Source organism: Haliotis asinina, chromosome 11 (assembly GCF_037392515.1).
Source record: "Haliotis asinina isolate JCU_RB_2024 chromosome 11, JCU_Hal_asi_v2, whole genome shotgun sequence".
In the NCBI taxonomy this organism is placed as follows: domain Eukaryota; kingdom Metazoa; phylum Mollusca; class Gastropoda; order Lepetellida; family Haliotidae; genus Haliotis; species Haliotis asinina.
Window position 1 is genome coordinate 57990297 of NC_090290.1, and position 13664 is coordinate 58003960.

At 42.7% G+C, this 13664-nt stretch overlaps 2 protein-coding genes across 2 annotated transcripts; both read left to right on the forward strand.

The window, feature by feature from the left end:
• The first annotated feature begins 1274 nt into the window (after nucleotides 1-1274).
• LOC137255581 (uncharacterized) lies at nucleotides 1275-5843 on the forward strand. Its single transcript, XM_067793004.1, has 2 exons — nucleotides 1275-3374; nucleotides 5670-5843. Exons 1-2 carry the CDS (start codon nucleotides 1275-1277, stop codon nucleotides 5841-5843), a joined length of 2274 nt encoding a protein of 757 aa, XP_067649105.1.
• A 2214-nt stretch (nucleotides 5844-8057) lies between these two features.
• On the forward strand, nucleotides 8058-13334 carry LOC137256161 (uncharacterized). The gene is made up of 4 exons (XM_067793865.1): nucleotides 8058-8116; nucleotides 9648-10072; nucleotides 10703-10816; nucleotides 11313-13334. Exons 1-4 carry the CDS (start codon nucleotides 8072-8074, stop codon nucleotides 11455-11457), a joined length of 729 nt encoding a protein of 242 aa, XP_067649966.1. The 5' UTR covers nucleotides 8058-8071; the 3' UTR covers nucleotides 11458-13334.
• Nucleotides 13335-13664: the final 330 nt, after the last annotated feature.

Below are 13664 nucleotides of genomic sequence, written 5' to 3' on the forward strand. Positions count from 1 at the left end.
GGAGCACAGCGCTTAACTGTGGCATGGTATGTCAGCGAGTCAGCACTATAACACCAGCTTAAATCTTGGCTAGAGCACGCAGCCACACATACACACGATTTGTATGCTGTATACCAACATTTTGGGGTTTCACTAACGTGTTACTTATCCACTGTTAGGGCGTTTACCTAACTCCCCAACTTATCATTCAGCAAGTAGACCTTCCCAAGCTTTAACCAAATGCTGTCGAAATCCTCTCAATCAAACGGAGCCAATCGAGGAGTAAGCAGGTCGGCCTAAGAGTGACTGAAATAATCAGTTAACACGCCAGGCATTGACGGATGAAAACCGGATACGCCACCCACATCACTGTTTCCAGATACTGTATATGTAGCCTACTCCCTCAACCACGTCGTTTCATGACTTACATTCAGATGCAAACACCCCATTTTCAAAATCCCGGATCAGCACTTTAAAAAATGTCTCCTGATATGGTTAAGGTGATAAAACGAGTATCGCTTCACAATGAACAATGTTCTAGTTACATCACGCCGGGATACACCAGCAATGAGCTTCAAACACTGTACCCATGTGGGGAATAGAACCCGAGACTGCGGCGAACGCTTTAACCAGTATGCTACCCCGCCACCCACAAGATGAAAAGAATGTAAAACTGTTTAAAATGAAGTCATTTTGGAACACAGAGGACACGAAAGCGAAGATCCATTGCCTCGCTTACCTGTGATAGAGAACAACAACAAACCAAATCGTGTTCACTGTTATGGGGCCATGTGGTCAAGGCAAAGAATTTAGGGGTCATTAATATTTTGGGGAATATTTTTATGAAATTGTGTGCTCAGTCATTACTACTAAATATATTCCCCAAAACATTCATGATCCCTAGCATCTTGTGAAACATATGTCCAAATATCAATTAACAGTCCAGCTTTGACGGGGGCGGTGCGGTAGCCCAGTGGTTAAAGCGTTTGCTCGTCACGCCGAAAACCCGGGTTCGATTGCCCACATAGGTACAATGTGTGAAGCGCATTTCTGGTGTCTCCTGCCCTGATATTATTGGAATATTGCTAATGGCTGCTTCAAACTCAATGAATCTCTTGAAGTGGCCTTGAAAAAAATGGTTTTGCTTTGAGATTCTGTTAATGGTTTTGTAGCTTGGGACAACTTGGTATCGGGAAGGCTTATCTTATCTACAAACGACACTGATCACTATACAGAGGTAGATCTACCTTACTGTAGGGCCACATATAGTCATGTGATCATTGTGTACGTAACCCATGCTGAATGACAAGCTGGGTTCCCACCTGGGTCCCACTCCGCGGTATCACCATATCCACCCCACCCACCCCATCTTCCACTCGGCCGTATCACCCCTTGCACACTTTCCAACCCCTCCCCTTCCCATCTTCCACCCTCCCTATCTCCATATCCACCCTTGCACACTTTCCAACCCCTCCCCTTCCCATCTTCCACCCTCCCTATCTCTCACCCTTCCGTCTTCTACCTCTCCCCATCTTCCACCCTCCCTATCTCTCACCCTTCCATCTTCTACCCCTCCCCATCTTCCACCCTCCCTATCTCCCACCCTTCCATCTTCTACCTCTCCCCATCTTCCGCCCCTCACCATCTCTCACCCTTCCATCTTCTACCCCTCCCCATCTTCTACCCTCCCTACCTCTCACCCTTCCATCTTCTACCCCTCCCCATCTTCCACCCTCCCTATCTCTCACCCTTCCGTCTTCTACCTCTCCCCATCTTCCACCCTCCCTATCTCTCACCCTTCCGTCTTCTACCTCTCCCCATCTTCCACCCTCCCTATCTCTCACCCTTCCATCTTCTACCCCTCCCCATCTTCCACCCTCCCTATCTCTCACCCTTCCATCTTCTACCCCTCCCCATCTTCCACCCTCGCTATCTCTCACCCTTCCGTCTTCTACCCCTCCCCATCTTCCACCCTCCCTATCTCTCACCCTTCCGTCTTCTACCTCTCCCCATCTTCCACCCTCCCTATCTCTCACCCTTCCATCTTCTACCCCTCCCCATCTTCCACCCTCCCTATCTCTCACCCTTCCATCTTCTACCCCTCCCCATCTTCTACCCTCCCTACCTCTCACCCTTCCGTCTTCTACCCCTCCCCATCTTCCACCCTCCCTATCTCTCACCCTTCCGTCTTCTACCTCTCCCCATCTTCCACCCTCCCTATCTCTCACCCTTCCGTCTTCTACCTCTCCCCATCTTCCACCCTCCCTATCTCTCACCCTTCCATCTTCTACCCCTCCCCATCTTCCACCCTCCCTATCTCCCACCCTTCCATCTTCTACCTCTCCCCATCTTCCACCCTCCCTATCTCCCACCCTTCCATCTTCTACCCCTCCCCATCTTCCACCCTCCCTATCTCCCACCCTTCCATCTTCTACCCCTCCCCATCTTCTACCCTCCCTACCTTTCACCCTTCCATCTTCTACCCCTCCCCATCTTCCACCCTCCCTATCTCCCACCCTTCCATCTTCTACCTCTCCCCATCTTCCACCCTCCCTATCTCTCACCCTTCCATCTTCTACCCCTCCCCATCTTCCACCCTCCCTATCTCCCACCCTTCCATCTTCTACCCCTCCCCATCTTCTACCCTCCCTACCTTTCACCCTTCCATCTTCTACCTCTCCCCATCTTCCACCCTCCCTATCTCTCACCCTTCCATCTTCTACCCCTCCCCATCTTCCACCCTCCCTATCTTCCACCCTTCCATCTTCTACCTCTCCCCATCTTCCACCCTCCCTATCTCTCACCCTTCCATCTTCTACCTCTCCCCCATCTTCCACCCTCCCTATCTCTCACCCTTCCATCTTCTACCCCTCCCCATCTTCCACCCTCCCTATCTCCCACCCTTCCATCTTCTACCCCTCCCCATCTTCTACCCTCCCTACCTTTCACCCTTCCATCTTCTACCTCTCCCCATCTTCCACCCCTCACCATCTCTCACCCTTCCATCTTCTACCTCTCCCCCATCTTCCACCCCTCACCATCTCCCACCCTTCCATCTTCTACCTCTCCCCCATCTTCCACCCCTCACCATCTCCCACCCTTCCATCTTCTACCTCTCCTCCATCTTCCACCCCTCACCATCTCTCACCCTTCCATCTTCTACCTCTCCCCATCTTCCACCCCTCACCATCTCTCACCCTTCCATCTTCTACCTCTCCCCCATCTTCCACCCCTCACCATCTCCCACCCTTCCATCTTCTACCTCTCCCCATCTTCCACCCCTCACCAACTCTCACCCTTCCATCTTCTACCTCTCCCCCATCTTCCACCCCTCACCATCTCCCACCCTTCCATCTTCTACCTCTCCCCATCTTCCGCCCCTCACCCCTCCCCACGTTTCACATGGCACCTTACTTGCACTCGTCGCACCCGAATTCTGCCCACTCAATTGTCCATCCATCCAAACAACGACACATCAAAGGACCGCACACCCCTGCAAACACCCTAATGGTTGCGTGGGTAGACTGGCAACCCCAATAAATCAAGATGTCAGTAGAAGTGACGATTCACCCTATTTTAAGATATTCTACCCGGGATGACGCAGCAGTTCACAGCGTAACAAACCCTATTAAGTCTTCCGATGATTGTGTTAGTCAGCAGGACATTTTCTTGTCATATACGACTTTAGGTGCAATGACTTCTTCCCTTCAATACTGACAAAGCACCCGGATACGATCAGATTACAGATAACATTTTTTGTATTAAACGGACACAGTCAAGAATGCATCTCTAGTTGATGTCGGCCACTGTTGGAACCTGAAATGCGGTGTCGTCAGTACATTTCAGTTCTTACCCTACACATATTTAATAAATCACATACTTGTATAATTTCAAAGATGACATAGCAATCATTTTTAATCGACTAACAGGATATATTTTTGTAACAGTCCAAAGCTAGAGAAACTTTACCTCGTTGGCGGGTGAAGTAATTATATAGTTTATTTGAATGATATCCTTAATGCATGTTATAGAGGAGGAATACTACATGAGTTGGTTTATATAGCAAAACCCTGTTTAACCAGTTATTACTTTCCCCGGCAATGGTGCAGGTCACGAATGTACGGATTAACAAGTCTCTCTATCGATTAGCGATGAAACACCTTGTCCCATAGGCCAGTGAGGTTGATCCCTTGGGTTAATAATGAGTTCAATTAAATATATTTATTTCTATGAGAAACAAACTTTTGCTGGCATTCAAGAGGCTGGTTAGTAAATGGGACAGCTTACAACGTAATGAAAACAGCTGCAAACTGCGATGTTTCGATGCAAATTCTTACACTGTTGCCCAGCTGAACAACGGCGTTTGAAAAGTCTACCGAAAATAAAGTTGAGCCTGTCTTCGCATTGCAAATATTTCAGTCTGTCTTTGCGCTGTAAACATTTCATCTTTATGTGTATATTTTCAAGACTGATTAATTTGACCTCAGACTGATTTGTTTCCCGTGGGATGATCGCTCCTAAAAAATGTTGTTTCGAACGCGTCATATCACCCTCCCCCTCTCTCTTCCCTCTCCCTCACTCTTTCTCTCTCCTCTCTCTTCCCCTGTCTCTCTCCTTATCTTCCTCCCTCTCCTTCCCACTGTCAATCCCTCATCCTATCTCTCCCGCCCTGTCTCTCCCTCTCCCCGCCCCCTTTATCTTTCTCCCTCTTTCCCTCCCTCCTCTTTCTTCCTATATTTCTCTCCTTCCCTTCTTCCCTCCCCTCTCTCCGCGTACTCTTAATCCCTCACTCTGTATCTCTCTCCCCCAGCCTCTCCTTCTCACTCTTAATCGGTCACTCTATCTCTCCCTCCCTCTCTCTCTCCCTCCCTCCTCCCTCTCTCAATCTTTCACTCTCTCCTTCCCAGTCTCTCTCACTCTCTATCTCGCCCTCCGTCTCTCCCCTCTCTCTCACTCTCGTGCTCCCCCTTTCTTCTTCCCACTCAGTCCCTTCCTCTGTCTCTCCCTCTTTAGCTCGTGACAAACCAAAATTATTTTACGAGGGACATAAACTTGATATGAAAGGGGAACGAGTTTTGTATCCTATTTATTACCCACGTTCTAAAAAGTGAAAAAAATCGTTAAAATAAAGCAATGTTTTGCATAGAAACATGTAACACGGATTAATACATCATATTGGTGATTGGAATGTCAACCGCTTCACTCCAGGAAAACGTACGCAGCGTAGAGGCAATGTATTTCCTGTACGGCGTCTAATCACATGAAAATAAACAGATTAAGACAGAATCAAGTAGTAATCAAAATTTAATTTTTTTCAGTTGAGGATTTGTATTCAAAAGCAATAATATAATTCATCAAAACACTTGCGAAGTGTAAATATTTTGAACTTGACTACGTGACCTAAATCGTGCCTGAACGTCAGTCGGCCATCACTGTCGGGCTAGTCGTCATGTTGAGAAGTGTTCACAAAGAAGGTTATAGGGACCATTCAATTACGAGCGACAAACTCAACAGCAAAGATGAATGTGAATAACAGGGAACTGTATGTCTCAAATAGTTGGGCTTAATGTTCTTTATCAGAGGACGAGTTACTGTAAATAATTCCGTGACGCTTTGCGCAGGATGCCAGTGACGCCTTCTCACCTCGGCTTGGAGTTCCCACTTGTCGACATTCGATGTTTATGTTGAAGACTCCACCGAAAATTGAGTCTGAAAACACAGCCTACAACCTCGAACGAAGACGATTTCAAGCCTATTGTGTTCAGATTCTGGGAAGTGCTTTTGACCCCTACATAACAAACCACGGGAGGAATGGCAATGGTGACAATATGTTTGTTCGGGAGGGCGCGAATGGATGCGGCTGACAGTGGCAGTGATAGAGACACAAGAGCGCCGCTCGTCTCTTGATGTTGTGTGTTACTGTGCAGTACTGACAACATACACGCAGAAGGTATTCAATCTCTTGATAACATTCACAACTCTTCCAACCAATTGTCCCTCAATTTTGACGAAATCAATAACTTTTACGGGCGACGTCATATTTATTTACACTCATGAGAGACCTACTAGACTTATTTGTTTACGTATTTTTATAGATTGTTTTATTTTCGTTTTTATTACAGAATCTTGAGTTATCATAGAATTGAAAGTAATGCTAGTAACCACACTAAATGAAATAAATTTTATCTAATTCCATAGAAGTGTTTTCGTTTTACATGGTCTCAGGTGTGAAAACTTGAATGAAACTTATGAATGGAATGAGTGATGAAAGTAGTACCAGTAATGTCAAAGTTCACGTATTAGCCAATCAAATCACTCGAAGGTGTTATGACACATATGTGTCATAACACTTTGTTATGAAACACCTTTACGAAGTACCACGTGGGTAATAAATGTAAATATCTCCCATGTGTTGACTGGGAGCAACTATCGCGTATACAGGTGCCCTTAGGACAAGGGAATGAGCTTTTTTTACAAGAACACTGAGTATCTAAGTGACCGTTCTATATTTATGGTGTGATGATGATTTTATGGAAGCACGTAGAATGTGAGAGCCTTTCTCTCCCCAACCCCTACACCAACAAAATCAGTTGTCCCCGCCCCTCCCCCTCATATTTTAAAGCATAATTTACAAAACAAAAAAATAAAAAACAACAAAAAGACAGAGTCATCAATATCCCCCGGATTACCTCCAACGCATTTGAATACCCCCGCGAAACGCTATGCGGGGGGTAATGAAAATTGCTCTGCCTTGTAGTACAGACAGGCAGACAGACAAACTGACAGACAGACATCTCACCAACGACCACATAACAATACACTGTGTAAGTACAATAAAACTGTGAGAACCACATGAGAACCACATCCACATACAAGTTATTACTAAATAACTAGGAAACTCCCCAGTAAGGTATCATAAAACACGCGCGCACGCGCGCGCACACACACACACACACACACTACACACACACCACACACACACACACACACACCACACACACACACACCCCCCCACACACACACCACACACACACTACACACACACCACACACACACACACTGTAAAACTGTTACCTATTACCATGTAAAACTTGTTTCCGCTTCTGAAGTAAAAGTTTGCAGATTTTGGCAGTCAAGAAACAATGTTCGGAATGGCTGTGATGAAACAAGTTTGTTTATCATGAAAAGTACACTTGTCTATACGTCTACAATCAGTCTTCTCTCCACAGTTATGTTGATTGTTTGGTTATTTCGTTTGTCTGGCACTGAGCAATATTCCAGCTATCTGACGACGAATCTGTAAATAATCGAGTTTGGACCAGACAGTACAGTGATCAACAGCATGACCTTCGAGCTGTACAGTTGGGATACCACGAGATATGTCAACCAAGTCAGCGAGCCTGACCACCCGATCCGTAGTCTCCGCTTACAAGCTTGTGTTACTGAAGACCAGTTCTAACCCGGATCTTCACGGTTTCCACATTTAAGCCATATGCACACATATAATAATTCCAAGTCATAAAAAGTTACTTAGGACAAGGCTTTGCGAGCATACACGATGTAAAGTACCGAGACACTGTAAACTACTGTTGCCACGAACTGGAACGGTTGTTCGTTATAACCGTAGTTTATTGTACATCTTTCGACTATCAAATGGAGACAATGACCTAAGAGAAGAAGAGGAAGAAGGAGACGAAGAAGAACAACAACAGCAGCAAAAACAAACAAACAAAACAAGCCCAGCCTAGTTTGTCTCCACTATATCTAAACTTTCTCCGTTTTCATTAAACATATAACTATAACAGGCATATGTTCCACGTTCATATTCCAATCTTTACCTGACCTGGCTACTTCATAAAGTAGACATATGTCACATTTGAAACATTTGATGAAAAATAATTTTTGTACAAATTTTATTGCGAAGTAAGATACTCTGTCGTGACTGGGATCCAGTGGAGGAACTAATAGTGGTAACGATTACCTCCCTTTGTCATTTGGAACACATTGGACTGACGTCACCAGAGGTTACTGAGGCTGAATCCGGGTTTCCGTTGATAAAAGGGCGGTTGACACACGGATCAGAGCAGAGTCGATGTCTGATCCAAGACAAGGTAGAATGTCGCTGCACTGTGTCCAGGTAAGCTACGCTTCTTGTTTGTGCGCATGTTCCTCCTAACAGACCATTTGCTAAAGAGATACATTTTGTAAATACTTCCGAAAATACTGCGCTTACCCAATATGGTTTCATATGTTTTCAAATGTTCAAACATGTGCTTAATATACAATCATGGTAAGCATATCGTAAGTGTAAAATCACAACAAACGGTCGAGCGGTACATCTTTTTTGCAGTTTGCTTTGGCATAATGTTTACTAATGTTTTCGTAGCAGTTTATGAAAGATTCTCATCGAACTGTTCCTTACTGGTTTACTGTACAACGTACAAAGTATTGAAGGACACGAAAGAAACAATGGCGAAAACATATATACCCAAGTTTGATGATGTCAGTAGTGAAACATACAAGAAGTATTTCGTTCGTTAGGAATGGGCATCAGAGCTGGGGTTTGCTCCACGAGAGTGCTTAGTAACGTTTTGATGACATAAGTGTATTCTTAGGTTTGTGAGTGTACATGTATATTTCCTGTTTACTAACAACTGGTCACGTGCCATGTCAGCTGACAGCTTTTACTTGTTCGTACCATTTTCTTTTCGAATTAAGGCATGTGCGTTTCGAAGCAGTGTCTGAAAGCTTCCACAGTCCATAGCATAATATGTAAGCCAAACATCTCCAACACACTGCTGATTTTATAGACAAGGGTACAGAGTTCCACAGTAGAGGGTCAGAAAACAAAGGATTTCCTTCCAAATCTTTCAAGTTTATAGCGAGGTACAGAGTGCAAGTTAAATATATGTCAATATCAACTGAATCTTTGGACATATAAGGATACTTGTCACATCCTCTTTGTACAAGTACATATTACATCATTTGAGGAGGGTGAGCTTTCGTACCGGCAGTTGGTATCAAGTGTTATTCCCCTCCATTCTATTGTGATAATTCAAATACGGTGGACCCATATTTCACTTTAGCTTGTATTCTTTCTTTATATAAATATGTACCAAACATTTGCATTTGAGATTCATGAAATATTTCACTCTGAATCTGAAGCCATTAAGTTGCACTTAAAATTCATCTCGATCTATTTGGCCCTGAAACGGATTAGCACTTGAATGAAATTTATCGATATGTCCTCGTGAAATCATTTTACGATCCACCACTGACAATGATAGACAATGTGCTGATTGCTTTATCCTGCGGCGATACGGACCATGACTTTCTTATTTGCAAGTCTACTGGTATTGTACTCAATATTAAGTCATGAAAGAGGGATTTGTTTGGCATTTAGTTAGGAGATATTTTGACTCGTTTTGCAACGCTCAAGAACAAAACACTGAATAGCTCGTTCACCACTGTGTAATCGGGTCACATATATACTACAGGTATTTGAAATACATATTGAAAATATATGTTTCCTCGTAGCCTGATAGCTCGATCCCGTCATTCAACTTTAACCAAAATTATATGTTCCAGATAACGACTAGTTCATGTTATTATCTTTTTTTCATCCCATGCAAGAATAACTTGCTTTGGTGCTGAATAATTTGCTTCAGATGCTCAGCTTGCTATTTGTTCTCACGTGGATGTCCGTGCCAGCACGTGCCAGCTATGGTCCCTTTCAGCGTTACTATACAAGGTCTTACGGACATTCCGAATACCCTTCCTACAGAAATTACTACAACCCTTTATCCAACTGTTTGAAGATGGTGTACGGCAAAGACATTTTCTATGACCGTCCTTTTCCCTCCATCTCTCCGATGAAAACCTTGGACGACTCGAATGCCCAGGACAACATTAAAAGAAGCTACGGCAACATGTTTATGACCCTCGATGAACTGAAAACGTCTTTGGGAATCCCCGCTTCTACTCACGTCAATTGGGACGGCGGAGTTCACTCCCCGGAAAACAAGCCAGCAACTAGCGCCAGCACCATTGGTTCAGGCACGCTGCAGTTTGACTCTGATGTGTGCTGTTCCACGTAAGTAGTGTATGGGGACTGACTGACGTTTTATCAATATCACAGCCATATAGCTACAAGTACATTCGTGATCGGTTTCCGTTTGTTGTCATTACACCTTTCCCAAAGCTAGCACAGTTGGTTCACACTGTTCCAGATCCGCTCTCAAGTATGTTGTTCTGACGTATGTTGTGCGTTGAATGTTGTGCATTGTGACCACTGCCACTACTATTATTGATACTGTTGTACTTTGTATTGCTTGTATTTATGTTGTTCCTTCTGTTGCTACAAGTTCTGATACTGCTACTACACCACTACCTCCTCCTCCTCCTCCAACTATTACTATTGCTGCTGCAGCTGCTGCTATGCTAAACAAGACATGTGCAAAGCTTGCTACTTTCCTGCTACATACAAAAACATCATACTCCAAAAGTTTTATTCTTATCGTGGTTACAGTGCTTGAAACAAGTTCCTGATGTCCCTTTAGTGAAAAGGTGTTTTCCTGGTGTTCCTGGAAAACTTGCTAAATGATGTATACTTCTTACTCCCCAAGAAAGCGACATTTGCTGAGCCTTCTGGTGTAGTATATTCGGCTTTAATGCATTAAGACGTGTTTCAAATGAAACAAACATTTTCTCATGGTGCTTCTAGGGACGAGTTGTTCTTCGTCAACGAAACTTTGGTAGATGTGGAAAACATCCCAAGGAAGATAGCTCAGCTGACCAAGATTGGGGCATACCAGTTTATACGCCATGGATTTTGCGCGTGAGTGTCCCCCGTTATTTTAAAGCGGTCATCGAGTGAGAGAGCATTAACATAATGAAATCTCGACAGGCTGTCTTCTTCTTTTATAAACACACAAAACGTTTGTATAGACACTTGTTCTCAAACAGTAATTGTCAGGAAGATGGGGTTCCCAGTTAACATGATCCACTCTTTGAAGGTTTCGCCTCGAGATTATCTGTAATGTTTTGACGTTATTCCCCGGTGGCGTCTTTGAGTGGCATTTTGTGGCAAGTGCAGTATAGAACGTTATGGATAACACGTCTTTTATTTCGTTAGTGCTGTGTTTTGTTGCAGTTCCTTGGACCATTTCTGCGTATCAACAGGACGAGGGTCTGCATGGAAACGTCGTACTCACGAAATAAATTAATGAAGTTGTCATCCATAGAGTTAGTTCAGTATTAGCCTTTATTGTTCATACATTTCCTTGAGGAACTTGTGTACATATAGTCCAAGTGTGCGATGTTTTCTCTTTCAGTGTTAAAGGGGCATGCCCGGGGGAATGTTTACAGCACTACATTAATCTACCGCTGGCTGTAGATGAACCTGCGGCCGGTTTGCCAATCACATTTCGGTTTTTCAAGGTACCCGGATATTGTTCCTGTCGTGTAATTGGAATTTGAAACCGACCTTTACCTCTTGCTATGAGTTTCAAAGTTCGCGCTACGAGTGTTATACGTTTTAACCAGTTTTAGCTCTGCGTTGAAATACTAATACCAACGACAAATACCTGTATGTACAAATCTTGTGTTCCTTAACTTCATTTGAACAGAATATCACCAGTCGCTATTCATATTTGGGGTTCTCTTGCCCTCTACGCCAATAATGCCTTTCTGCACATCCCTCTCTTCCACAACCAACTTTTGAATGACGGAAAGGGTACTAGATACGTGTATCTCTCTCTCTTCTACAACCAACTTACCAAAGATCATTGTACAGGAAGAGTGAGAGATACAGATGAACTAGAATTAGTAGCCTAAAATGGTTACAGATGAAAATACTGTATGTCATACCTACAAATAGGTTTTTACATGGAACTGATATTTAAACAACTGCTTTCTGCACCTTTTGTTCAAAGAACCAGAAACAATGTTTTACCTTTTTAGTGAACCAAAATATGTAAAATAAATATGGATTGATTTAACCAGATGACATAAAACAGTGGCGGGAGGCAACATTGAATTCAACTCAGAAAATTGCTTTGATTTAAGAAAAGAAATGGTAATTCGCTAAACGCCATATGTCTTGTTGTTAAACAAGTTATATACTCCCCAAAGGTAAAAGAAGCAATTCCAAATTTCAAGTATGTCCAAAGGGAGATAAGCAGATACTATGAAGCAACAAAATATCGTGCCTTAACATGTACGAGCTTTACTCGTTCTGGACATCAGTCCATAAACTGTGGAGAGAACCTAATATTTTGTAACTTGTACTGGTCCACCTCAATATCCTTTGTTTTCCATGTCGTACAATAGTATAATACTTTCTGAATCTATCACGTCAAGAGAATGAATATGTAAATCATGTCATACAGGACAAGATTAGTGTTCACTGATACAAATAATACAATTCGTTATAAAACTTTCTGGTATTTATTAAATAATGCTACACATAAGTCATGGCGTCTATGTCAACACAGACATACCTTCCATTCTTACAAGTTATACAATCTGGGTAGAATTTATTAAGTTGAGGATGTGTATAGATGTGTATCATTGATGTAATTAATACAATTATAATACCTCTATTTATGGCATGTATATCAGTATCAATATTCATGGATATTTATCCTCTCGACAACATATGTTAAAAGTTGTATAAAGAACATGTTTAACGTGAAGTGGAAATTGACGCTTATATTTTGGACGATGTAAGATAACATTTAACATATAACATTGCTGTTTTGTCATGATGTGGAAATTGTATGTGCATTTGACAATGTATAGGAACATTGTAGAGATAAAATTTTTTTACATGCTTTTTGTCTTTAGACAAAACATGACAATGGATTTACCATTGAAAAAGTGTCCTGAATATATCAACAATTAGACGGTTTTACAACCTATCGTATTGTGTTCAACACACGCACCTGTCTGGCATCAACTTAGCATAAATGGAAACTGAGACTCATAAGCATAGACTGGTAAAGAGTAATAAGTGTAATCTTTTAGATTTAGTATTTTCATTTATGCCATAAGACTTGATGACTTTGAACAACAACACATCCAATGTGATAAAATGAAAGGAATTGTTCAACTATAAACGAATTATTGTTTCAAAAGAGTGTGTATATTGTGTAATACCATTATGAAAACTGTCTCGCCTTGCGTGCAAAACATCCCGCTATCGCATGTATTCTCAACTGCATATCTGTACCTGTTCTTCCGAGTATTCAGGCCTGAGCGCATTAAAGTTCAGTTCCGTTCTGAATAAAAAAAACACAACAAACAAATATTTTCCGTCCGCTTCTTTTAGTACAAGACACTATTATGGATGACAACTTCTTTAATTCTCCACCTGACGAAGGGGCAAGAATTAGCCTTGAAACGTCGTGTTAAAAGAATTAAAGAAGTTGTCATCCATAATAGTGTCTTGTATTACCTCACCAACTTCTAAATGCCTTTGAAGAATTTAGCTTCTTTTAGTGTTGACAAGGCGCGGGAGGTAAATCTATTTTGTGACCCTTTAATGTGCCAGGACCCGGTATCGTTTGTACACATTTTCAACGAAAAAAGGGACACATCGTCGTGGTATACTTTTTCTAAACCGCCGATTCATGTGTCAGATGTGTTGAGGAGGTTCGGCAAACATCCGATACCTACATGTATTC

Bases quoted from the DNA above. Each gene is read 5' to 3' on its own strand.
- LOC137255581 (XM_067793004.1), top strand. From the start codon at position 1,275: ATGCTGAATGACAAGCTGGGTTCCCACCTGGGTCCCACTCCGCGGTAT. The intron at 3,375-5,669 runs GTTTCACATGGC...TTTATGTTGAAG, and splicing joins CGCCCCTCACCCCTCCCCAC to ACTCCACCGAAAATTGAGTC.
- LOC137256161 (XM_067793865.1), top strand. From the start codon at position 8,072: ATGTCTGATCCAAGACAAGGTAGAATGTCGCTGCACTGTGTCCAG. The intron at 8,117-9,647 runs GTAAGCTACGCT...AATTTGCTTCAG, and splicing joins TGTCGCTGCACTGTGTCCAG to ATGCTCAGCTTGCTATTTGT. The intron at 10,817-11,312 runs GTGAGTGTCCCC...TTTCTCTTTCAG, and splicing joins ATACGCCATGGATTTTGCGC to TGTTAAAGGGGCATGCCCGG.